Genomic DNA, 25,317 nt, shown 5'->3' on the forward strand with positions numbered 1-25,317 from the left:
TTCTGGGGAGAGCTGACAGATCCAGAGAGCAGAAAGGGGAGGGAAAAAGGCACCAGGATTGTTCTAGGGAGAGCTGACAGACCCAGAGAGCAGAGGAGGGATGGGGAAAAGGCACCAGAATTGTTTTAGGGAGAGCTGACAGACACAGAGAGCAGAAAGGGTTGGGAGCAAAAGGTACCAAAATTTTCCTGGGGTGCAATGGAAGACCCAGAGATCAGAGGAGGGGTGGGAAAAAGGCACCAGAATTGCTCTAAAGAGAGCTGACAGGAGCAGAGAGCAGAAAGGGGAGGGGAAAAAAGGTACCAGAATTGTTCTAAGGAGAGCTGACAGACCCAAAGAGCAGAGCAGGAGTGGGGACAGCCATGAAAACTGTCCTGGAAGCACTGACAGGACCAGGGAGCACAGGAGGGGTGGGAAAAAGGCACCAGAATTGTTCTAGGGAGAACTGACAGCCCCAGGGAGCAGAAAGGGTTTGGGAAAAGGCACCAGCATTGTCCTAAGGAGAACTGACAGAACCAGAAATCAGAGGAGGGGTGGGGAAAAGGCACCAGAATCATCCTGAGGAGCACTGACAGGACCAGAGAGAAGAAAGGGGAGGGAAAAAGGCAGAGGAGGGGTGGGGAAAAGGGACCAGAATTACTCTGGGGAGCACTGACAGACCCAGAGAGCAGAAAGAGGAGGGGGAAAAGCACCAGAATTGTTCTAGGGAGAGCTGACAGCCCCAGAAAGCAGAAAGGGTAGGTGGAAAAGGCACCAGAATTGTTCTAGAGAGCACTGACATGACCAGAGAGCAGAAAGGGGAGGGGGAAAAAGCACCAGAATTGTTCTGGGGAGAGCTGACAGACACAGAGAACAGAGCAGGGTTGGGGAAAAGCCATCAGCATCATCCTGGGGAGCACTGACAGCCCGAGACAGCAGAAAGAGTTAGGGGGAAAAGGCACCAGAATTGTTCTAGGGAGAGCTGACAGGACCAGAGATCAGAGGAGGGGTGGGGGAGAAGTACCAGAATCATCTGGGGAGCTCTGCCAGCCCCAGAGAGCAGAGGAAGGGTGGGGAAAAGGCACCAGAATTGTTTTAGGGAGAGCTGACAGACCCAGAGAGCAGAAAGGGGAGGGGAAAAGGCACCAGGATTGTTCTAAGGAGAGTTGACAGGACCAGACTTCAGAGGAAGGTTGGGGGAAAGGCACCAGAATTGTTTTAGGGAGAGCTGACAGATCCAGAGAGCAGAAATGGGAGGGAAAAAGGCACCAGAATTGTTCTAGGGAGAGCTGACAGACCCAGAGAGCAGAAAGGGTTGGGGGAAAAAGGAACCAGGATTGTTCTGGGGAACACTGACAGGACCAGAGATCAGAGGAGGGATGGGGAAAAGGCACCAGAATTGTTCTGGGGAGAGCTGACAGACCCAGAGAGCAGAAAGGGTTGGGAGCAAAAGGTACCAAAATTTTCCTGGGGTGCAATGGAAGACCCAGAGATCAGAGCAGGGGTGGGGAAAAGGCACCAGAATTGCTCTAGGGAGAACTGACAGCCCCAGAGAGCAGAAAGGGGAGGGGAAAAGGCACAGAATTGTCCTGGGGAGCACTCTCAGCACCAGAGATCGGAGCAGGGTTGGGGAAAAGGCACCAGAATCACTGTGGGGAGCCCTGGCAGCCCCAGAGGGCAGAGGCCGGGCCAGGACAGTCCTCACCTGCTCTGACTTCTCGTCGGAGCTGCTGGGGCTCTCCGAGGTGTCCTTCACAAAGTAATTGTCCACCAGGTCGATCTGCCGGCACTCCTGGCGGCAGATGGGGCACCTGATCACCCCCACTGCAAAACACAGCAAAACACAGGCTCTGAGGGCAGCAAAACACAGAAAAACACAGCAAAACACAGGCTCTGAGGGCAGCAAAACACAGCAAAACACAGGCTCTGAGGGCAGCAAAACACAGAAAATCACAGCAAAATACAGGCTCTGAGGGCAGCAAAACACAGAAAAACACAGCAAAACACAGGCTCTGAGGGCAGCAAAACACAGAAAAACACAGCAAAACACAGGCTCTGAGGGCAGCAAAACACAGAAAAACACAGCACAAACAGGCTCTGAGGGCAGCAAAACACAGCACCCCACTGGAGCCCCACGTTTCTCCTCACAGAGAAAAGCAAGGCACAATTCTTCCCAGGATTATTTCTGGGTTTCACATTCTCAGAACATCAGAGAGAAAAAAACCACAATTCTTATCATTTGCTGTGCCTGTGTTTGTGCAAAAGTAGAATGCAATATGGAGATTGTTTACCCACAGTGAGGGTGTTTTGTTTCCTTGGCCTGTCAGGGCCAGGTGTGTGTGTGTGTCAGGACTGAGGGTGAAAATCATGAGATTCTGGGCAGTGAGTGCAGGGTTGAGTGCTTGGCAGATTCAGTTTTAGATGTACAGAACAATATAGTATAATAAAGTAATTAATTAGCCTAGAATAACGGAGTATAATAAAGTAAATAAGTAAATAATATTATAGTATAATAAGATAAATATAGTATAATAAATATAAATAAATATAGTATAATAAAGTAATTAATTAGCCTAGAATAATATAGTATAATAAAGTAAATAAGTAAATAATATTATAGTATAATAAGATAAATATAGTATAATAAATATAAATAAATAAATACAGTATAATAAAGTAATTAATTAGCCTAGAATAAAATAGTATAATAAAGTAAATAAGTAAATACAGTATAATAAAGTAATTAATTAGCCTAGAATAATATAGTATAATAAAGTAAATGAGTAAAGTAAATAATATTATAGTATAATAAAGTAAATATAGTATAATAAATATAAATAAATAAATACAGTACAATAAAGTAATTAATTAGCCTAGAATAATATAGTATAATAAGGTAAATATAGTATAATAAATATAAATAAATAAATATGGTATAATAAAGTAATTAATTAGCCTAGAATAATATAGTACAATAAAGTAAATAAATAAAGTAAATAATATTATAGTATAATAAAGTAAATATAGTATAATAAATATAAATAAATAAATATAGTATAATAAAGTAATTAATTCGCCTAGAATAATATAGTATAATAAAGTAAACAAGTAAAGTAAATAGTATTATAGTATAATATAGTAAATATAGTATAGTAAATATAAATAAAGTATAATAAAGTAATTAATTAGCCTAGAATAAGATAGCATAATAAAGTAAATAAGTAAATAATATTATAGTATAATATAGTAAATATAGTGTAGTAAATATAAATAAATAAATACAGTATATTAAAGTTATTAATTAGCCTAGAATATAGTATAATAAAATAAATAAGTAAATACAGTATAATAAAGTAATTAATTAGCCTAGAATAATATAGTATAATAAAGTAAATAAGTTCAATAAAGTAAACAATATTATCATATAATAACATAAATATAGTATAATAAATATAAATAAATATAGTAAAATAAAGTAATTAATTAGCCTAGAATAATATAGTATAATAAAGTAATTAATTATTAATTATTAATAATTAATTATAAAAGTAATTCTGATATCCATGGAGTCAGATGCATGATTTTCTCTGCCCTTTGTAGGGACACTCACAGAACTGCAGTCCCCCACAGGCCCTAGGGCAGCAAAACTCCCAAATCAGCCTGCCCAGAAGCACCAAACACATCTAAGCACAGAAACACAGCACACCCAGCCCGCCCAGAAACACCAACACAAAGCAAACTCCTCCTCTCACCTGGGCAAAGGATTCCAGCTTGGCATTGCCATTAAAAACCAGCCATTACAGGTGTGGAACAGCTTTCACCCCAAAATACACTCCCTCAACTAATCCCAAAATACTCACAGATCTCTACAGAAAAATCCCCACCTAGCTGGGGATTTCCCTAATTTTCCTAATTTCTACATCAAACTCAAGTTTTTCCTACTTATTCCTTCCCCCAAAAAATCCTATCTTTTCAGCAAAGTAATTTGTTGTCCCTAAATAAATATTTAATTTTTTCCCTGTTGATTTTAGATAAAAAAAATTCAAGATATTTGTGGTTTTTAGATTATTTTTTAGAACGGTCTATGGTCCAGCCTGTCTCAAGCATTAAGAGGGCTGTGCCCAGATAGCTGGGGTGACTTCAGGGATGTCTCAGTGTTCTCCCAGGTAGATTTTAAATATAATTTATTTCCATGAGGTCAGGGAGGCAGATGAAGCAATAAAACACCACCATCCTGCTTTGTTATCCTCTGTAATCACTAAATTAGTTTTAAATCCTCAGCAGAGCTGCAAAGGAGTTACCACATGAAGCAAAATTGACATTTAAAGATGTCTATGAACAGCCCCCATAAAGGTTTGAAAACCTATTTATAACTTAGGTAGTGGCTCACACTTCACAGAAGTGTCATTGGATCTTAAATCAAATTTCTATACAATTTATTGAGAATATAATCTTCAAGAAGCTTTCCAAGCCATTGGGTATTTTCCCACACTAAAACAACGTTGAGAAGTGTAATTAAATGATGCTCAGCCCCTTTGTGGGTATTCAATTAGGACAGCAGGACTTATTTCAGGGAGATTAATTACATTAGTAGTGGAGTAGCATTAATTTTTTCAAGTGCTAAAATTAATGACGGCTTCAGACCACAGGAGATTCACTGCAGAGCAGCAACAATCCAACCAAAAATTCCCTGTCTCATCTCAAAAGCAGGGTATGAAAAATAACAAGTTCTGCAGCAGCAACACATCCAAGAGCTTTCACACACAGTGAAACCCTCCCCATATGCAGAATTTTGAGGTTTTCTGACAACTGAGAGACAAAATTCTCTAGGGAATACCAGCTGAAAGCCATGCAGCAGCTGATGTGTATAAACTTACAAAACAAAAATTTCTGATATTTACCATTAAAACTACTCCATCAAAACCAAACCTAAAATTTGATTTTTAGCGCTGTCTTGGGTCAAACAAACAAAATATTTCAGGAAAACAACAAAACAGAAGAAGCTCAAGATCTGTAATCTCTAGACATCAGAAAATTCAAATTCTACAGATGAAAATCCCTTCCTGTAAGGCAACTTTTGGGTTGGTTTTAAAGTAGCCAAACCAATGAAAGCTTAAAAAATCAAGGTTTTAATCCAAGTGAGAGCCCACAGGTTGATTCTGGCCAGGGGTAACCCAACACCCAATTTCTGCACCTCCACATTCAAATAAAACCTGCACAAAATGCCCCAAGAGTTCTGCACAAACCTCAAGAGATCAAAACTCAAAACTCAAATTCAAGGCTCTGCCATCCTCATTTAGCACATTACACTCCTTTTTCACATCTCAACACCCTTTATTTCCAACAGCAGCTTTCCAATAATACATGAGCCACTAAACATCTCATATCCTGGTCTTTTAATCTAATAAAAACCAAATTACTGCAGCAGCATTTGTACTAGAAATGAATGTACTGAAAAGATACAGATGTGGCTAATTTTCTAAGGCAGGAGGGAAAAGTGGAGAAAATCACACTGAAATAGCATTTACGTAGAAAAAAAGATTCTTAGCTGCCAAAACTTGAGATAATTTGGGAGCTAACAAAGTTTACTGCAAAAAGTTTCTTGAGAATGTATTTTAGGACAAACTAAGATTCAAATGTTTATGTAACCTCTGTGAAAAACAAGTTTTCACTGTCGGTTTCAATTTAAAAAAATAATCTTATAGAAGAAAATAAAAGTAAAAACAGAAGCATCATCCTATTTATACTCCAGCAGAACTCACTACGATTTGTTTGATGGAGAACAACAACAAACACATTAGTGTTGGTACAAACATTCCCACTGTACCTCTGCCTTCCAAAAGCATAGTAAAAACTGTTTAAAGATCAATTTTATTTTTCAGCTCCCAGGTGAATTAAAACAAGACACATTCACACAAATTCTGATGGTCAGACTGGTTTATGATCTCCCTCAAGCCTAACCATTACCATGAAGATTTCCAATGGCCTCAGAGATGGCTTCGTTTGATTTTTGAGCTGTGAATTGTTGCTGCAGAGGCCAAGAGCAGCAAAGAACTGAAGCAGAGAACTGAGAAAAGGGGAAGTTTCTCTCAGGAAGTTGTGACCACACCACGTGAAGCCCTTGGTGCAGCAGTTCCTTTGTGCCTCACAGAGCTGTCACCAAACCCTGCCCTCAGCATCAACTGCAGCAGCACAGCTCTGCCCCACGGCCTGAAAAACAACAACTCAGCACCCTGCAAACAGCACCAGCCACCCCCAGGTGCTGCTCAGAATGAAGAAATTCAGGGAGAATCATCCTCTGGACTTTAAAGGCCACAGGAATTATTTTACAGGAGCTGCAGATGACAGGAATGGGGTTTCAATCTTCTTTAGTTGTACTTTAGAGGACGAATATTGCTCATTTTTCCATTTGTTTCTATCACAAGACCTGTAACAACCATGAGCTCCAACCAAAAGTAACACCACCACCACCACCAATAATAATAATAATAATAATAATAATAATAACCACCAAAAATAGTCATTACTTTTCTTCCACAACTCTCTGCACCACATTTCCCTTCCCTTACATCCTATTCCTAATTAATGATGCAAAGTTCAGATCAGATTCTGCTTTTGGTCCCACATTTCTGCAGAACAGCCAAAATATTTCCAATCACACACATTCCCTGTCCCCCACTGCTGCCACACACAGCACTCAGCCCAAATGGAGTTTGGTTTTTTCCTTTCACCCTGCCTAAAGGGAGAAACAGGAATAGTTTCCTATCCAATTTTGGGGTTTTTTTTCCAGTTTTCCTGTCAGGAAATTTGGATTGCCAGTCTCCAGCGGGGCGGGCAGGAAAGCCTGGCACTGCCAGCCCTGCTCCAGGGGAGATGGGTTTCACCTCCTCACCTGAGCCATTTCCCCCTGCCAGGAGATTCAGGGAGGAAAGAGGAGACTCCCATGGGGGCTCCTGAGCCCTTCAGGAGCTGAGGAGCCCGCACAAGCGAGAGATACAGGATTCGTCAGCATGATCTGTGGAGTCCAGTACTGCCCTGGGCCCGCAGAGTCACTGAGAGAAACAGGATGTGCTCAGGGATGGACTGCAGAGCCCAGAACCTGCCCATGGGAGCAGCACAAAGCACTGAGAGAAACCCAGGAATGTGCTCAGGATGGATCTGCAGGAGCTCCAGGAACCTGCCCATGGGATGGGAGCAGCACAGAGCACTGAGAGAAACCCAGGAATTGCCGCCTCCGGAAGAAGCCGATGTGATCTGTTGAGAGCTCCAGGAACCTGCCACATGGGAAATGGGAGACTAGCTCCAGATGCATGGGAGGCATGCTGAGGAGCACAGCCCACACTGCTGTAAATGGGAATTTTGGGACATCCCAGCAATGCTCCTTGGCCCACTGGGAGCCCAGGTCGGGAGGAACGAAACCAAAAACAGAACAAGAACGTTCCTGGAGCTCCAGGACCTGCCCTTCCCAGCCCAGGAGCCCAGGAGAGGGTTCTGTCCCAGCAGCACACGGATTTATTTCACTGACAGTTACACAACTGCAGGCACATCTCCTTAAACTGCAAATGAGATCTCCTGATCTGCCCAAGACTTTAAGAACACTAATGAGAGCAGCATCTCTGTAATCCTTTCAAGTGCTTATGGTGGAGATAAAGCACACCGAGCCAGAGCACAGACATCAAAGCACGTCAGAAAGCACCAAACTGAGGAAAACTCAGGAGGAAAGTTGATTTTGTTTTCCTAAAAACAGAAAGGCTGCTAAAAACCCTGCCAAAAATCCAGCAGCAAATCACTGTGGAACACTGCAAAAACCTTCAGATTTCAAGGGGAAGCTGCTTTTAATCTACCAGTCCCAACTCACACCTAAAGCTGCAACACAAGTATTTTTCTTAATTGTAACTCAGAATTCTGTTAATATCTTTATTATACCTTTTTATATATTTAAGCTCAGCACTTCCCAAGGGTAAGTATATTCCTCTGAATGCATCTCAAAACAGGTAATTTTTTCAACAGTTTCATCTTGAATTAGTTTCAATAAAACAAGTATTAAAAACCTGCTTAGAATTGCTTTCTCCAGGCTGACATATCAATACCAACAATACTAAAACACTGCTAAATTTCAAGGACGGTTGATTTTTCTGTATTTCCAGTGTTGTAGGATCAAAACAGAGACACTCATGTCAACTCTGCCTACTGTCCCCACTCCAGCTTGATATTCAGGAATTCGATGTGTGTTCAACCCATTGATACCCATTGATTTAGCACCAGAAAAAAACTGGAATTTTCTGAGTCTTCTTTGCTCCCCACCCACCCTTCTGGGAATTTCCTTCTGGAATTCCCTCAGATGTTTGGGACCAGCTCTACAAGATTCCCTGAGCCACTAAGAATTAACCTGTTCCCCCACCAAACCCACCTACAGCCACCCTCTGATCTGGATTTTTAGATTTTCTTTACAAACATTACAGAAGCCTCCAGCCCTGAGAGAGAAGGGAGAGGTGAAAGGAAAGGGGAACACACACATGGAGCCAAGGAAATTCATCTACTGCCTAAACCCAAAGCAAAATAAGGAACTTTTAGAACAAGCACCACACTGAGAGCTCCAAATTCACTTGTTGGCTTTCAAGTCCACGCTGACTTCAATCAACTTAAAATAAACACATCACAGCCCAACCTAACCCCACTGAAACCTCACAAAGATTTCAAAGAGAAAGAGATTTCGAGAGAACAAAAAGCAATAATGGAATAATTAAGAGAGTTATTGATCTGAATGATGGCGTGGATCTGATGAGATCATGGACATGAACAAGGGAGGGCAGGTCATGCACAAGATGTATGAAATCCAAAAATCCCTTTGCACCTCAGCAGCACCCAATGGATCCTCTCCATCACTGGGACATCACAGTGAGTCTTTCCAGCAGTTCAAATTAATAAATTCAAAGTTTATTCTAACATTGACCCCAAACACTTGTGTTCCTAAACACCTCTACTTACACACTAGAATTCCTGCAAGATTCAGCTCTGATGTGTAGCACAAAAATCTTTATCAATTTTTTAGATGCTTCATAACACTTGGAGTACTGAAACTATAAAAAAAAGAAGATAAATAAGTAAGTTTGACCTCAATACCCTAAAATAAAATGTTTGAAGTATTATGGACAACAAATTGAACAGGAGCCAGGAGCAGATCCTTCAAAGGACAGCAATGTGTCCCAGGCTGCACCAGCAGGACAAGGACAGCCATCCCTCCTTGTGGGAACCAGAAAAACAGAAACCTCCACTCAAGGGTTTGATCTGCAGCCTTGGGAGAAGCCTGGATTGATGTAAAAATAAAATACACATGTATTTAGCAGAAAAATCATAAATTTCTGTTTCTATAGTTGTAAGTAAGAACATGCCTTAAGTAAATGAGAAAATTTATGGATAAAATTGTGAAGTGTTTATAGTGTAGGGGTGTGGTTGTACAGAATTAACTGAGAGTTCAGAAGTTCTAACAGAAACACAGGTGGGCCTGTGAGTAAAAAGCCCATTAGATAAAAATATCTGCAGGTGATAGGTCAGGAAAGCAAAACAAACCCTGTTTATTGGGTTAAAAAGTTCTATATTATCTTATAGCAAAAAAAAAAAAAAATCTCATGACTGCTCTTTAGCTATGGCTTATTTGAAAATAGTTTGCAAATAGTTTGAAAATAGTTTGAAAATAGTGCCATCCCTTCATTTTTAATGGTCAATGATGCCTCCTCCTGCTCAGCACTTCAGGAGACCACACTGGGCCAGCACAGGGCTCCCAGTTCAGCTAAATATCTGTGTATTTTAATTTTACATCAATCCGAGCTTCTCCCAAGGCTGCAGATCAAACCCTTCAGTGTCTGTGGAAGTTTCTGTATTTCGGATTCCCCCAGGCCAGTGGCAGCAGGAACGAAGGGATTTCTGCTCGCCAAGGAGGATGCTCAGCACTGCTCACCCTGCACAGCTGGAGCAGCTGGAGGGACCTCCTGTCACCGCTGTCACCAGAGCAGCTCCGGGCAGGGCTGGGCACACCCGGCCCTGCCACCCCACGAGATGCCCACTCCTGTCCGGTTTTCGGCTGTTTGGAGGGCCTGGAAAGGCCCGGGGTGGCCTTGGGGCAGCCCGCGTATCAAAGGACGAGAAGAGGCTTCAGTTCTTTTCTCGGTCTCGGTGTTTATTAATTGTTTATCTAAAAGATTTTCTCTCGGCCCGACAGAGCTCTGCTCAGCAGCCAGCCATGAGCACACTGTGCTGTCCTCCGGGCGGTCACCTATCTTTATACCCAAAGTTACGTGTACAATATTTATCATTTTTCCCCAATACCTTTCACCCTTATTGACCAGTGCACTTTTAGTAAGACCAATCCCAAAGTGCCACCATCACCACGGAAGATGGAGGAGAAGAAAGAAGAGAAGAAGAAGAAGAAGGACAACACGCCCCAATTCCTCCATCTTACTTCTCTAAACCCCCCTGTACAGAAATCCTAAACCCTGTGTTCCCCTCTAATTAACCAATCCCTTCACCATTCACCCCGGTGAAATCCTCCTATCCTCATACAGGTGTCGTCTCCCATGTAGGATCAAAGTGCAGCCACCAGACACTTCTGGAACATTCCAGGACTCCCGAGCCCCCCAAGGGTGGTCTCGGTGACACCTCAGTCCTGAGGTGCTGAGATCCCACACACTCCAACCAGTCTGTGCCACAGAATGGCTTCAAATTCTGCTGAAACATGGGAGACACAATGAGCAAAGGCATGAAACCATCACATCATCCCCTGACAATCAACCTCCCAAAACCCAAATTCTGCTGAGCAGCAGCACCATCTGAGACACACCTGGTTCCACACACAGCCCTGGGCTGGGGGCAGCACCACAATGATTCCCCCACAGAAGGACTGAGTGGCTGACAGATAATTAAAGTCCTGTCTGTCAGATGTTTACACTGTTACAACTGATGCCTCACGTTTGGCTTTTGTATTTTTCAGGTTCTGTGCTGCTTTAGTGTGTGGGTTTGGGTTTTTTATGAGGGGATGGTGAGCTCTGTGCACAGAGTGGGGAGACAAAACAATTCCTGCTCCAGCTGGGGACCAAGGACAAATGATCCAAATCTCAGCCCAGGAGCACAAACAACATGGGCTGGAGAGAGAAAAACAAGGATGGGACTGCATGGGATGGAGATGTAATTGGACAATGAACTCCAAGATGCAAATAGAGCAGAATTGATAAAAGTGAGAGGCCCCGTGACCAGTTGTCCATTTTGTGACCATTTTGGTTCATTTTGGGTTCATTTTGTGACCATTTGGGTTCATTTTGTGACCATTTTGTTTCATCTTGGGTGCAGCCCAGGCTGGGCTCTGGTGCTGCCCAAGGTGGATCCACTGAGGATTTTAATAAATCCCAGCTTTATTCTTTAGCTCTGTCGGGTCTCTGTTCCAGCTCAGCCTGCTCAAGGCATCACAATGACAACGAAACTTCCCAGTTGAGGAAATATTTGCAAGCACTTGTGCAACCCAGTAACTGCAGGGGCTCAGGCTGGGCAGGAATCACCCTCTCAGGAATGAATCTCTGCCAGGTCCCATTGATTGGGTGACAACTCCAATAGTAGTTACTCCATAATATTGTCCATAATATTTATTTCTCTTAGCACTGCAAGGGTCCAAGCATGTTTCTGCACAGCCATACATCAAAACCCTGCTCTAATTTCAGTGGTTAGACCTTGAAACAAACCCTCACAGGTCAAGGGAGTGATACAATCAGATTGAAATCTGTCAGAGTAAAAATACATTTTAAAAAATTACCTGCATTCAAGGTCTGCTCCTAGCTCAGCTTTTTGTTTTTTGAACAATCCTTGACTATACTGCAATTATCACACACTGAACTGACAATACATCATATTTAACAATAATTTTTAAAATTACAGCTGCCACAGATATTCGTATAAAAATAACACATACCTTAATGTTGTCTGATGGAAATATTTTACAATACACTATTAATTTAGACTGAAATTTAAGTTTCACAGCAAGATTTTTACTAAGTCCAGAATATGAACTGAATATTTTCCAGGACTCAACATATATTCTTGAGCCTCACTTATGAGCACAGGAGAAAAGTAAAGAATCAAAGGAGTTCAGGTGATGTCTACTCACATCCAGTTTAATAAAACTGAAGGTGCTGCATTTACACAGCTTAAAGAGCCTTATTTGATGCAGGAATTTTCATTCTTTTGGACTGAAAATACAATAACCACCACCAAACTCAGTGTAATGACATGCCACATCCTCATACACATTAGACACATTTTTTCATTTGCTCCTTTCACAGCAAATTAAAAAAGCAAAAAACTTCGTGTGTGATTAATACAACACAGCACCACTGGGTACAGGAGCTGAATTCAGCACATCAAACCCATTTCTGGGTAGTAAATGTGTTGTTCCTCAGTTTACACACACACACAACCAACTGTGGAGGTTTTGCAGCTCATTTGTGGAGGTTTTTCGGCCTAATTGGAATTGTGGCATTCCCAAGGAGCTGGGAGAGCCCCACGCTCTCTCTGCTGAGATAATCTTCTTTAGAGAGATTGGGAATATCTCATCCACGCAGTGAAACCACAAAACAACCTCACCTCCAGGAGCAGCAGTGGGTGCAGGAAAAGTTGTTTTGCAGTTTCTGTTACAGTCTGAAATCTGGGTTTTTTTCAGAATACTGTGATACAAATGCAGGCATTTCTTTAAATAAACTACTCAGCCTAAAAGGAGGAGTCCAGAGGACAGCTGAAACACCACTACAAAATCATCCATCCACCAAATAAAATGCACATTCCCATAACCAATTTAGAAATTAAACTGAATATATGATAATTTTCATGTTAAACAAATGCATATTTTTTAAATAGATGAAACAAGAATCTATTTTTTCTCTACATAAATGTAATTAACATCCATCCACCAAATAAAATGCACATTTGCATAATCAATTTAGAAATTAAACTGAATATGAGATGCTACTTCTCATGTTAAACAAATGCATCTGTTTTAAATATATGTAATAATACTATTTTTTTCCCTACATAAATATAATCAACACCAAAATAAACCTTTTTCACCAGAAAAACAGGTATGACCCGCCAAGAACTTGTTTGTAATGCAGCAAACCACAACTTCAGATAATTATTTCAAGCTTTAGTCAGAGGCTCTCTAACTTTTAGAAATTGAGATGATTCCTCTGCCTTCTTTAGCAGTGGCTCTGAAGGGAGTGGGAGCCTGGCAGGGGCAGAGATGCTGATCCAGACCCAACTCTCCAGGAGGTGCTGTCACCCAGAGCAGTTTTTCCACAGTTTTTACCCAATAAATACACATATCTACCGTTTTAAATCCTGACAGCTCCCACTGAGCAAACTCTCAAACTAAGAAAGCAACCAGGAAAATATCATTTGTACTTTTCTGGTTTATGAGAAGAGATGCAGAAAAATATCAGGGACACAATCCAGCAGCGAGAGGCTGCAGCAAAGTGCAACCTGCCTCAGGTACAGCTACAGGTGCCACTTCTCTTTAATTCTTCCCTCATGAAAAAGCACCTGCTCGTCATGAAGGAGACTTGAGAATCAGCAGAAGTGGAAGTAACACTTCACACTTTGTGACTGCCACAAGAGGGAAGGAACCTGTGTGACTAAGCACTGTGGTGCCTCTCAGGAGGCTCAAAAATGTCCATTTTCTGTCTGATTTACTGGTAACCCATCTCCTGTGCCACTCAACTGATTCCACGCTCAAGGTGCACAGAGCTGCCCACAAAAATGCCTCTGCTGGTCCATGGCCCATCCTTAGCTGAGGATGAGCCAATCCTACCATATTTCAGGGTGTACTTTTAATCCCAACTGGAAAAGTACCAAATATAAAAGAAACAAATTTCTCCTCATAAGTCCTCGAGGAGATTCCCTCTAGAAATTGGAAATATTTGACTCCAGCCAAATTTTGGCCCAAGAGCATTTCCTAAGGAAACAGAGATTAAAGCTAAATACCCAGAGACATCAGGATGTAGCTGCCAGTTCCCGTGCTCGTGCAGGCTGAGGTGGCAGCACAGCTGGATGCACAGCTGGATGCACAGCCCTACAACAGCTGGGGTTGGAAGGCACCCGTGCAGATCACCCAGTCACCTGGAGCAGGTGACTCAGGAATGTGTCCAGGTGGGTTTGGAGCGTGTCCAGAAAAGGAGGCTCCACCCCTTCCCTGGGCAGCTGCTCCAGGGCTCTGCCACCCTCCACAGCAAGAATTTCTCTCTCATTCAGGTGGAACTCCTTGTGTTATAATTGATGGCCATTGCTGCTTGGCCTGCCCTGGGCACCACTGAAAAGAGCCTGACACCATCCCCTGACCCAGCCTGGAAATATTCCCACACATTGATGGGATTTCTTCAGTCTCCCCTTCTCCAGACTAACCAGGCCCAGCCCTGCAGTCCCTCCTCACACCAAAGATGCTCCTGCACCTTGCTCACATCACCTAAAACTTTTTATTGAACTCTTTCTACACCAAAGCACACCAAGAAGAACACACAACACAGAAGCACACACAACAAGAATTCTTACAACGTGTACAACAAGAAGTGATATTCCAGTTCGCACCCAGTGGTTCCCGCACCTGTGGGGAAGGCACCTCCCACAGACACAGCAGGACTCAGATAATCCTGCTAACTGCTGACAAAATAAACCCTGCTCCCAAGTTCTGTGTATGCCACTGGCAGATCACTGCCCTGGCACAGGGTGCCCAGAGAGCTGGGGCTGCCCCTGGATCCCTGGAAATGTCCAAGACCAGGTTGGATGGGGTTTGGAGCAGCCTGGGACAGTGGAAAGTGTCCCGGCCATGGCAGGGGTGGAATGGATGGGCTCTGAAATCCTCTCCAAATCAAATCACTCTGTCACTCTATGATATAACACAAAATGTAAAATCTGGATTTAAAAACATGGATCCCAAAACCATCTGAGTGTGCTGGCAAACTGTATTTAATACATCATCCTTTTAACACCAATGAACTTCCTAAGATCACATCCTAGATGGACTTCTGAAGAGTCTGGATGAAAAAATCTCTACCAAGCCAGGTTAATTCCTTCACTGGGGAACACAGGAAGGGCTTGAGTGTAAAGATGTCACCAAACAAGGTCTCCCTGACCAGAGAGCCCATTTAGGACCTGCAAAACCACTTACCAGGGCCCTACTTTGCTCTGTACACACAGCCCGTGACTCACCCCATCTAAAGCTCCCAAAGCTTTTCAATTCCATCCCTGAACTTATATTAGAAAAGAAAAATCAAACCCAAGCTGTGGTTCTGCTAAGAGCAGGTGGAAGGAGCAGTGTACTCCTGTTCCCTGGTACAAATTCTGTAGAGGCAGAGCTGACAAACAGCTCTGGAGGTTTTATCTCAGTGCTCAGCAAAGCAGGGGCAGCGCACACGGCGTTCCCACCTGGGCAGGTAACACTGCAACACGAGTGAATCTCAATTTACCCAGACACGTTTCACCCCAGCAGCTGCCCACCCTCGCTGTGTCACCAACCCAAAACACACAGCGGGAGAGAATGACAGAATATTTGGGGTTGGAAAAAGCCTTTAAATGTCATTAGTGCAGCCCCCCTGTCACAGGCAGGGACATCTCACATTCGAGCAGGTTGCTCGGAGCCTGGTCCAGCCTGACACTGAAATGTTTCCACCACCTCCCTGAGCAATTTGTTCCGATGTTTTAACACCCTCATGGTAAACATTTCTTCCTTACACTTCATCTAAACCGATCCTGCCCCAGTTTAAAACCATCGCCCCCAGTCCTATCGCAACAGGTGCCGCTAAAAACTCTGTCCTTATTTTTATCACCGACTCCCTTTAGGCACGGGAAGGGGCTGAGGGGTCTCCGTGGAGCTTCCCTTCTCCAGAACATCCCAATGCCCTCAGAGCAGGGCTGCTCCACCCTCCCACCAACTCTGCCCGCTCCAACAGGTCCGGGACGGAAAGCCCCGGCCGCGATCCGCGCTCCCGCTCCCAAGAGCTCCCGATCCCCGCCGATCGCAGCCCCCCGCGCTCCCAGGGATCCCCGCGCTGCGTGCGGGATGTCCCGGAGGAGCCCCGCGCTCACCTTGCTGCACGTCGCCGTTGGCGCCGCCGGGCACGGGCACGGTGAGCTGGCGCTCGGGCTCGGGCAGGCAGCGGCGGCAGAAGGAGTGCAGGCAGGGCAGCAGCTTGGGCTCGGCCTCCCGCCGGCTCTGCAGGCTCTGCGCGCACACCGCGCACGTGTCCAGCAGCGAGAACGGCCCCGGCGCCGCGGGCGTCAGCGGCGGCACCGGGCTGGGGCCGGGCCCCGCCGCCGCACCGGGCCCCGCCGCCGCCTCGGCCTCGGCCTCGCCGCCGCCGCGCTCCGCCGCCGCCGCCCCGGGGCTCTCGCGCTCCTCGGGAGGCGCGGCGGCGGACGGCGAGCCGGCGGGAGGCTCCAGGGAGCCGCCGCCGCCCGGCGCGGCCTCGGCGGCCGCGTCCCCGCCGCCGCCGCCTCCTTTGTTTTCCGCCATGTTTCCTCCTTTGAACCCGACCCCGCTCCGCGCACGCTCCGCGTCACCGCGTCACCGGGCGGGACCGGGCGGGACCGGCGCCGCGCACGCGCGCGCGCTCCCGCGGCAACGGCGCGGCCGGGAGGGCGGCTCGTGACGTCACGGGGAGGCGGGGTTCTGGGCCCAGGGCTGAGATTCTATTGGGCGGTGGCGGCGGCAGGGGCGTGGCCACGCCCCCTCGGGAACGCCCCCGGGAACGGATCACCGGGAATAGGGAATAGCGCACCGGGAATAACGCATCGGCAATAGCGCACCGGGCTGGGAATAACGCACTGGCCTGGGAATAACGCAGTGGGCTGGGGAATGCCCCGTCGGGAGGGGGAATAATGCAGCGGGAACAGCGCACCAGGCTGGGGAATAACGCACTGGGCTGGTACCGGGAGGGGGAATAACGCACGGGGAACACCGCACCGGGCTGGGAAATAACGCACTGGGCTGCGGAATGCCCCATCGGGAGGGGGAATACCGCACCGAGGTGGGGAATAACCCTTTCGGACGGGAAATGACACACACGGGCTGGGAAATAACCCACGGGGGAGGGGAATAACCCACGGGGGACGGGGAATAACGCGTGAAGACGGGGAATACCCATCGGGGTGGGGAATACCCATTAGGAGGGGGAATAACGTCCCGGGAATAACCCGTGAGGACGGGGAATATCCATCGGCATGGGGAATACCCATTGAGGTGGAGAATAACCCACCGGGATGTGGAATAACGTCATGGAAAGGGGAATAACCCACTGGGACCGGGAATAATGCACTGGGACGGGGCAATGGGGCACTGGGACAGGGAATAACCCATTGGGATAGGGAACAAAGTTCTGGGATGGGGAACACACATGGGGAAGGGGAATAGGACACCAGGATGGGGAATAATGCACTGGGATGGGGATGATGGACCAGGATGGAGAACAGGGCACCAGGATAGGAAATAGCAGACCTGGATTGGGAATATCCCATTGGGATGGTGATGGGGAATGGCACATTGGCATAGGGAAAAGGGCACCAGGACATGGAGCAGTGCATCAGGATGGGAGTCAGAGATGGGGACAGAGGACAGGGCAGTGGGAGCAGGAAGATCAGGAATTGTGCCCTGGGATGAGGAACAGGGCAGGAGGTGGCCACAGACAGCAATACACAACTTTCCCAGCCCTTTCTGGGGAAGGCTGTGAGGACATATACAATATTTGTATATTATATTTGTATATTATCAGTCTATAAAAGCAATGGATTTCTTAATAATGATATAATAAGGAGATTGATCAGCCTTCTTCGAATCATGGAGTCAATGCTAATTGTTACCCAGCTGGGCCTGCTGCAGTGGAGTCTCCCCTGTGGGCACTGCACAGCCCCAGTGCTGCAGAGACACCTCCCCACCCCAAATTCCAGTTTCCCCCCATTTCCCTTGCAGGGGATTCTCGGGATCCACCTGGCCCAGCCATCTCCTCCACAGCTCTGGGCTTTAGACATGAAGCAGAAACCAGAGAAATAGCAAAACAGGATTTATTAAAGGTGTAGGGGAAAACACAACACAAGCTCCTGCTTTAAGAGCTCCTGCTTTAAGTATATAAAAAGTGAAACAATTCACAGTACATTTAGTGGTGGCTGTGATACATTTAAACAGGATGTTTAGAGTCCACTCTACCTCCTCCTAGAATTTAAAACAAGGAAAATAAATGATGGAAATATCCTTTTACCACCTCACACACCTGCAGCTAGAGGTGTCTACAGACACAGCATCTCCAAAGTGTCTGGTTTGTAGTTTTTAACACATGCAGCACTAAGGTAAGTCAGGATTAATTCACTGAAAGTCTTGCTGGATATTCTCCTTGTTTGCCTCCCCATGCTGCTGTTTGATTTGTGAAATTTCATTTTCCAGCTGCACAATGGTTCGTTCAATCTCATAATTTTTACTGACAAGAGAGACCCACCTGGAAGGGAAAAGAAATAAAAAGAGCCTTTAGGTTTTATGTAACACTCCTCTGGAAAAAAATCAAAGACACCATTGCTCCAAAGCAAGCAGAAACACCAAATAAAGCAGTATTCTTCCTAACACATGACAATCCTTAGTTGACATCAATGGTCATTGGAACAACCAAACTGACAATGAGTAATTATTAACCCTGTTGAACCTGAAAACACAAAAATATTCATGACTAGACTCATCCACCAACTGCCAATATTGAGATAAAAAGAGTTTAAGACAATTTAGGAAATTTGAAGCAGCTAATAAATATACCCTCTTCCCACCTGTTGATTCACTCAACCTCAGTAAATACAATATGGAACCAAACTACAAATACTTTAAAACACTTCCTGCAAAGCAGCAGTATCCTACAGCAGCTCCAAAGAATCACTGAATTTCAACTGGAAGAATAATTTCAAGTAAATTTGAAGCAATGGAGAAAGCTGTGGAAGGGTTAACAGAGAAATGTCAACACTCACGTGGATTCCATCTCTCTCAGCTTAGCCCCAGCTGTGAGCTGCATGTTCTTCCTCTGCCAGTTCAGGTCTTGAATGTTTTTCCTGGGGAGAAAAAGCTGTATTTTTATTTCCTCATTTCTTTGGCATTTGCAGTACCTGTTGCTAATTTCCAAGTACACTCAATCCCTAGAAGTACTGCCAGAAAATATTTGTGTAGCCAGGACTGTAATGACAACATCCAGATGGACAAATCTCAGTACAGGGCTCACAGAGAACCCTGAGATAAATAAAAATAAAAGGTTAAACCAAACATCAGGGAAGATGTTCTTACAGAGACAACTACACATTAAATTATCAGTAGTAAAATGAAATTTTACTATTGGTAATTTCAGGGAGGATTCCACAAATCCAGAGCAGAGGTTCAAACAAAGCAAACACAGAATTTTGAGTAGAACAGGCATGATGAGAGCAGGGTCACATTTCTTAATTATTGTTTTTACTGGGTCTTTTTCCCTGTGACCATGGCAGCAGCCAGCACATACACCTTCCTCTGTATAGCATGGATGGGAGGGAAAGGTTCACTTCCAATTTCAGTACAAAAATCTAACTAAGAATGACCCACCTCAATTTCTGAAGCTCTTTCTGGGCTTGTTCTATCATATGAACCAGGTGCCTGATGACAGAATGCAAGCAAAGCATTAAAAACACACAAATGGTAAATCAGCCCCATTTCACCTGACATTGAACTTCTCAGAGTTCAGGATCCAACAAGTCCCTGCAGCACCTTGGCCCAGCCAGCAGATCCTTTACCTGCTTCCCTTCTCCTGAGCTCAGGAGCCCCCTGCCTTCTCTCAGTTTGGAATTCCTTTAGCCTACTCTTTTATCTAAGGCTCAGCCAACCCTTCTCAAAAGTGAGCATTAAAATTCTCTGTCTGGAATAGCCCCAGTGCTTCCTGCAGCCACACTCTACAACCTTTTCTTGGCTTTTGCAGCAGCTTTATTACAGCTCCAGGCTAAGCCCAGGATCTGTAGTAACTCATCTTCATTTCCACTACTGAGTTATTCCTTCACAGGCTATCACTAAGTTTAATTAACACCCACTATCATCAACAATAACCCACAACACTCAAGGCAGGGATGTATTAAAACACACGCTGTTTCTTGGCCACAGAGGGGACCTTTTGTAGATCATCCTACTTCTCTTTCTCTTACAAGGGGTTCATACCTATTTCCTCCAGGTACTACATTCTAAAGAAACCCCCACTTAGTATTTTAATCACCATAATTAAATATTACACCAATAAATACAAACACCAGAACTGGTTGCTCAGCAGAGCAGCTGAGGCCTTACTCGTTGTACACCTTCCAGGCATTGCAGCCGTGCTGGGACATGAGCTCCAGGTTCTCGATGCGCACGGCCTGGTGCTCCAGCTGTGCCATGGAATTGTTCACACACTCCTGCCACGCCGTGATGTCGTTCTTCTGCCCCGAGGAGGGGGCGGGCAGCTCGTACCTAAAAAGGGCACGGGCTCACCCGGGGCACCGGCACAGCTCATCTGGGGCACCGGGCACGGTTCACCCGGGGCACCGGGCACTGCCCTGCCGGCCCCACTCACCTCTTCATACTGAGCAGCTCCAGGGGCTGCCGGGCCGCCAGGCGCTCGAACTCGTTCCGCATGATCTCGGTCTGTGGGGAAGGCAGCGGTGAGGGACATGGGAGGAACGGGGAGCGACACAAGCGGGGTATGGTGGGGAGAACGGGGACAGGACACAAACGGTAACGGGAGAGAGACACAGGAGGGGTACGGCGGTTGGCACAGGGGAAGGACGGGGACAGGCAGGGTCAGTCCCAGCCAGGTTACCAAGGGGGACAAGGGCGCTATGGGGGTACGGGGAGCTCTGGAGCCGCCTCAGCTCACCTCGAAGGCGCTGTAGTCGTGCGCGGGCAGGTAGCTCAGGTAGTTCTTGGTCGGTCGGTACCGCCGCGTCTCCTCCTCCACCAGCGCCGCGGCCTAACGCACACGGGCCGTCAGGCAAGCGGGCAGCCCGCCCGCCGCCCCGGCCCCTCCCCGCCGCCGCCCCGGCCCCGCACGCACCGCCTCCCGCACGCCCGGCGCCTCGTAGCCCTGGTCGAAGTAGGGCAGCGCGTCCACCACGACATCGCCGGCCACCAGCCCCGGGCCCGACATCTTGGCTGCGGCCACTGCGCGTGCGCACTCACGTCACGCCCGGTGGGACCGCACACGGCTCGGGCGCAAACCCCGCCCCCAACGATCAAACCCCGCCCCTGCCCGGCCCGCCCCTCAGCCCAGGCCCCGCCCCTCCCGGTGACTCCAGCCCCCGTCCCGCCGCTCCCGGAGCGTTTCCAGCCCTGCCCCGCCCCTACCGGTGTAATTCCGACCCTGGCCCTGCCCCTCCCTGCCCGGTTCCGCCTCTCCCGGAGCGACTCCACCCCTGGTCCCGCCCCTCCCCGCCAGGCCACGCCCCCTTAAGGAACTGAGACACATGAAGGGTTGGATCGATGAGCTGTTATTGATCCATGGAACTGCTTATCGGCCTATGGAACTGGTTATCGATCCATGAGCTGTTATCAGTCCATGAAACTCATTATTGATCCATGAGCTGTTATCAGTCCATGGAACTGGTGATGGATCCATGGGCTGCTATCGATCAATGGAACCCATTATCAGTCCGTGAGCTGTTATCGATCCGTGGAACTCTTTATCGATTCATGAGCTGTTATCGATCCATGGAACAGGTTATTGATCCACGAGCTGTTATCAATCCATGGGCTGTTATCCATCCATGGAACTCTTTATCGATCCACGAGCTGTTATCAATCCATGGAACTCATGGATCCATGAGCTGTTATGGATCCATGGGTTGTTATTCCCACAGCACACTTGGAGCCCCCGGCCCAGCCTGGCCCTCCTGGGGCCCAGCTCAGTCCTCCAGCCGTTCCCCGCTCCGCCGCTGTCCCGCAGCAGCACCCAGTCACTTCTTCTGGAGGAATTTCATTTTACTGCCTGCAGAGAAAAAACAGCATTAGGAACTTTAGGTGAGGGTAGGGACGCCCTAGCACAGGGTGCCCAGAGCAGCTGGGGCTGCCCCTGGATCCCTGGCAGTGCCCAAGGCCAGGCTGGACAGGGCTGGGAGCAGCCTGGGACAGTGGGAGGTGTCCCTGCCATGGCAGAACTGGTCCCTTCCCACCCAAATCATTGTGGGATTCTGTGAGCTGCAGACACTCCAGGACTCATCAGGCTGAGGAGCTTAAGGAAAGCCACACATGGGCACCTCTGCCAGCAGACACAACTTCTGTCTCCTGGGCACATCCTCAGCCAGGACCAAAGTTAAGGAACAAGCTCTCAGAGCAGCAACTCCCACAAATTTTATCTAAAGATTCAAAAGCTTAAAAAGAAAAGAAAAATCTTTATTGAAGATGGAGGGAGAGACCCAACTTCCTTGTTCAGCATCTGACTCCGGTTTATTCAATCAATCAATCAATCAATCACTTTTTATAACTGTGTTAATTAAGTTCATGCATATTGCAAACCCGAGCTCACAATAGGTCAGAGATAACACACCAACTCCTCCTTATGTTTCCAATACCAAGATTTGGGTTCTCAAAATTATTTTTGCTTTCCCAAAACAGCCAAAGACAGAATATCTACTTGTTATGAGAAAGCTGTCTGAGAACTCTGGTATGCAAGGTTCTCAAGGCCTTCATGTTTGTCACTTTTACTTGTAATTAAAAACAACCTGAGAACCTCTGCTGTTTACAGAAACAGGCTGTGAGAACCTGTCCCCCACAGCTGCCTTCCAAGCCATTTCTGAAAAAATCTCCAACAAATCTTATGCAGTGTTCAGTGTCCCCTGAAGGAGTAAATGTAAACAAGGGAACCCAGGTGCAGAAGGAGAGAAAGAGCCTTCCTTCCCCTCCTTTGTAACAAATTAATTATTCAATAGCTACAATTAGTAAAAAAAAATTAACAATGAACAAAAGGGTTGTTCCTTTACCAAGACTTCGAAGGATTTTGTTCATTCCAGTTCGCTCCGTCTCTGGAATACGCTCCAAATACTCCAAGGCACGAATCTCAAAAAGGCCTAAAGAGAAAAACAAAATGAAAAATTAAAAATCGCTCACCAAATGAGTTACTCCATCTTTTAGCATGTGGCATCATGATTAACAAGGCCACAAAAGGAAATCCTGTATGCAGTGTGTGTAAGCTGCATGATGAAGGAGAAAGGAGAGAGATGCACAAATTCTTTGCTTTATAAACTGAATTATTTTGATTAATTACAAGGGCACAGGGCATGTGACATTCTCACTAACCAATCTAGTACAAGATACAAATCCTATAGCATTTACACACAGCCTATAAGAATCATTACATTACCATACTGAGTTACATTTTAAACCCTAAAAACTCCTCTTTGGGCCCCTTCTGCCAAGCTGTAGGGTCTGCTCTGACCCTTGGGCCTGTCTGCAAGCAGAGGGTGTTGTTCCATCAAAAGGGGATCACCTTCAGCTGGCCATGCCATTGTTTTCCAGTTGTTCAGTAACTGAGGGATCTCAAAGCTTGCTTTCATTTCAATCTCGCTTATAGTTTCCATATTCTCAAAATCTTTTGCCAGACAATCATATTTATAAGGCTTTCCTGTTTCATCTTCCCCAACATCAGGAAAACCCTGGGAGACAGCTCTCTCTGTTCAGAGGATATGTGGTTACCACATCTGTTCAGAGGATATGTGATTATCACATTTGTTCAGAGGATATGTGATTATCACATCTAGACTTGTTCTAGGTGAGGCTTTGTAGCAGGCCCAGGTCCTGCAATGCCTCCGTGGTGCTCAGCAGCCTAAGACAGGAAATACCAAGTCATGGTGAATGGGCTAGAAGCCCCTCTCTTCCACCTCTGGACCTCTGCTTATCTCTCTGTAACCCTACAGGTCACTTTCCTTTAACCCTTGCTTTTGGACAATTTCTGATCCCCCTGTACCCTCTATAAAGAGCTGCTTTTGCCCAGCTCAGGCAGAAGAGCTGTCACTGGGAACCTTCACAGCAGAATCAACAAAGATGCTCCTGTGGAACCTCACACAGCCTTCTGTCTCTCCTTGGGTCTATCTAAGGCACCTAGCAAGCTGGAGGGCTGAAATCACAATGTGCAGTGGGGAGACACTCTCTGGTCCTGAGGGCACCTAGGCTGGTCACCTTTGCAGCAGAAGGGACACCAGAGACATTGGCAGAAGATAAAAGGGCTGACTCTTAGCAGGGGTTAATCCAAGGTTTTATTCCAGGAGTCCCAAAGGAGCCCCTACACCTCAGGGGGCTCCTGATGAGAGCCTGGAAGATGTGCCAAGGTTACATTTAAAGGGAGGTGGAAACCCAAAGTAGAGAACATTTACTGACCAAAAAGTGACCCTAAGGGATGGATACTGGGGAATGGACATTTAGGACAGCTTGAAGGGTTGACCCCTGGCCTCTGGCTGATCACTCAATGTTCTGGACTGAAACTTCTAGATGGAGGGGATGGGATGCTGAGAGATTGACAGAGAGCCAGGGTGGGGATTTGGGGATGATCTCAGCCAAGGAAAAGGATTACACAGGTAAAGGGAGGGGGTACAATCTGGAATAAACCATTTGGGAAAAATATGGGGGTACAAAACCAAACTATTACAAAGTATTACAAAGTAGAAAAACACACTACAACAATGAGCTGATAATCACTAAAGAGCTGATAATCACTAAAGAGCCCCCCTTCCAGCCCTGCCTGCTCCTTCCACCATCCCAAGCTGGAAAATCCCCCAGGACTGGGATGTTCTGTGCAGGCAGTGCTGCTTTTCAGTGTGGACTTGGTTTGATTCAGCACAGGGAGCCCTTCCAGGGCCTGTCCAGAGCTCCAAAGCCAGGCTGGAGCAGGGAAAAAGCTCCAGAGCAGCAGCTGGGGGGCGAGGTGGCTCTGACATGCAGGGAGTGAGGCTGGATGGTGGCAGGAGTGAGGACAGATGGTGGCAGGGAATGAGGCTGGATGGTGGCAGGGAATGAGGCTGGATGGTGGCAGGGAGTGAGGCTGGATGGTGGCAGGGAATGAAGCTGGATGGTGGCAGGAATGAGGCTGGATGGTGGCAGGGAATGAGGCTGGATGGTGGCAGACAGGCTGGATGTGGCAGGAGTGAGGCTGGATGGTGGCAGGGAGTGAGGCTGGATGGTGGCAGGGAATGAGGCTGGATGGTGGAAGGAAATGAAGCTGGATGGAGGCAGGGAATGAGGCTGGATGGTGGCAGGAGTGAGGACAGATGGTGACAGGAGCAAGGAAGGTTGTGTATGGC

The 25,317-nt window shown here is 46.4% G+C and overlaps 3 protein-coding genes across 8 annotated transcripts in view; all 3 read right to left on the minus strand.

The window, feature by feature from the left end:
• The window catches only part of TRIM33 (tripartite motif containing 33), a 55,231-nt gene extending 38,709 nt beyond the window's left edge, over positions 1–16,522 (minus strand). Inside the window, exons 1-2 of the mRNA XM_064732913.1 lie at positions 16,096–16,522; positions 1,685–1,803 (exon numbers count right to left, since the gene is read on the minus strand). Of these exons, the coding sequence (XP_064588983.1) occupies positions 1,685–1,803; positions 16,096–16,522 (546 nt within the window). The remainder of the gene's footprint in view (positions 1–1,684; positions 1,804–16,095) is intronic.
• A 1,530-nt stretch (positions 16,523–18,052) lies between these two features.
• BCAS2 (BCAS2 pre-mRNA processing factor) lies at positions 18,053–21,238 on the minus strand. Its single transcript, XM_064732993.1, has 7 exons — positions 21,084–21,238; positions 20,907–20,999; positions 20,604–20,674; positions 20,339–20,500; positions 19,610–19,660; positions 19,009–19,089; positions 18,053–18,494 (listed from the first exon to the last, which is right to left on the minus strand). The coding sequence occupies exons 1-7, from the start codon at positions 21,174–21,176 to the stop codon at positions 18,365–18,367; spliced, it is 681 nt and encodes a 226-aa protein (XP_064589063.1). The 5' UTR covers positions 21,177–21,238; the 3' UTR covers positions 18,053–18,364.
• Positions 21,239–21,497: 259 nt separating this feature from the next.
• DENND2C (DENN domain containing 2C) overlaps positions 21,498–25,317 on the minus strand; it is a 32,566-nt gene continuing 28,746 nt past the window's right edge. For 4 of the 6 annotated variants that reach the window (XM_064733083.1, XM_064733085.1, XM_064733084.1 and 1 more), the window contains exons 18-19: positions 23,005–23,091; positions 21,507–22,013 (exon numbers count right to left, since the gene is read on the minus strand). In XM_064733083.1, coding sequence (XP_064589153.1) covers positions 21,982–22,013; positions 23,005–23,091 — 119 coding nt within the window. In that variant the 3' untranslated portion in view covers positions 21,507–21,981. Of the gene's footprint in view, positions 22,014–23,004; positions 23,092–25,317 lie in introns of all 6 variants that reach the window. The other 2 variants (XR_010442856.1, XM_064733087.1) reach the window with 2 other exon arrangements.

The sequence above is a fragment of the Zonotrichia leucophrys genome, chromosome 26 (genome assembly GCF_028769735.1).
Source record: "Zonotrichia leucophrys gambelii isolate GWCS_2022_RI chromosome 26, RI_Zleu_2.0, whole genome shotgun sequence".
NCBI lineage: Eukaryota > Metazoa > Chordata > Aves > Passeriformes > Passerellidae > Zonotrichia > Zonotrichia leucophrys.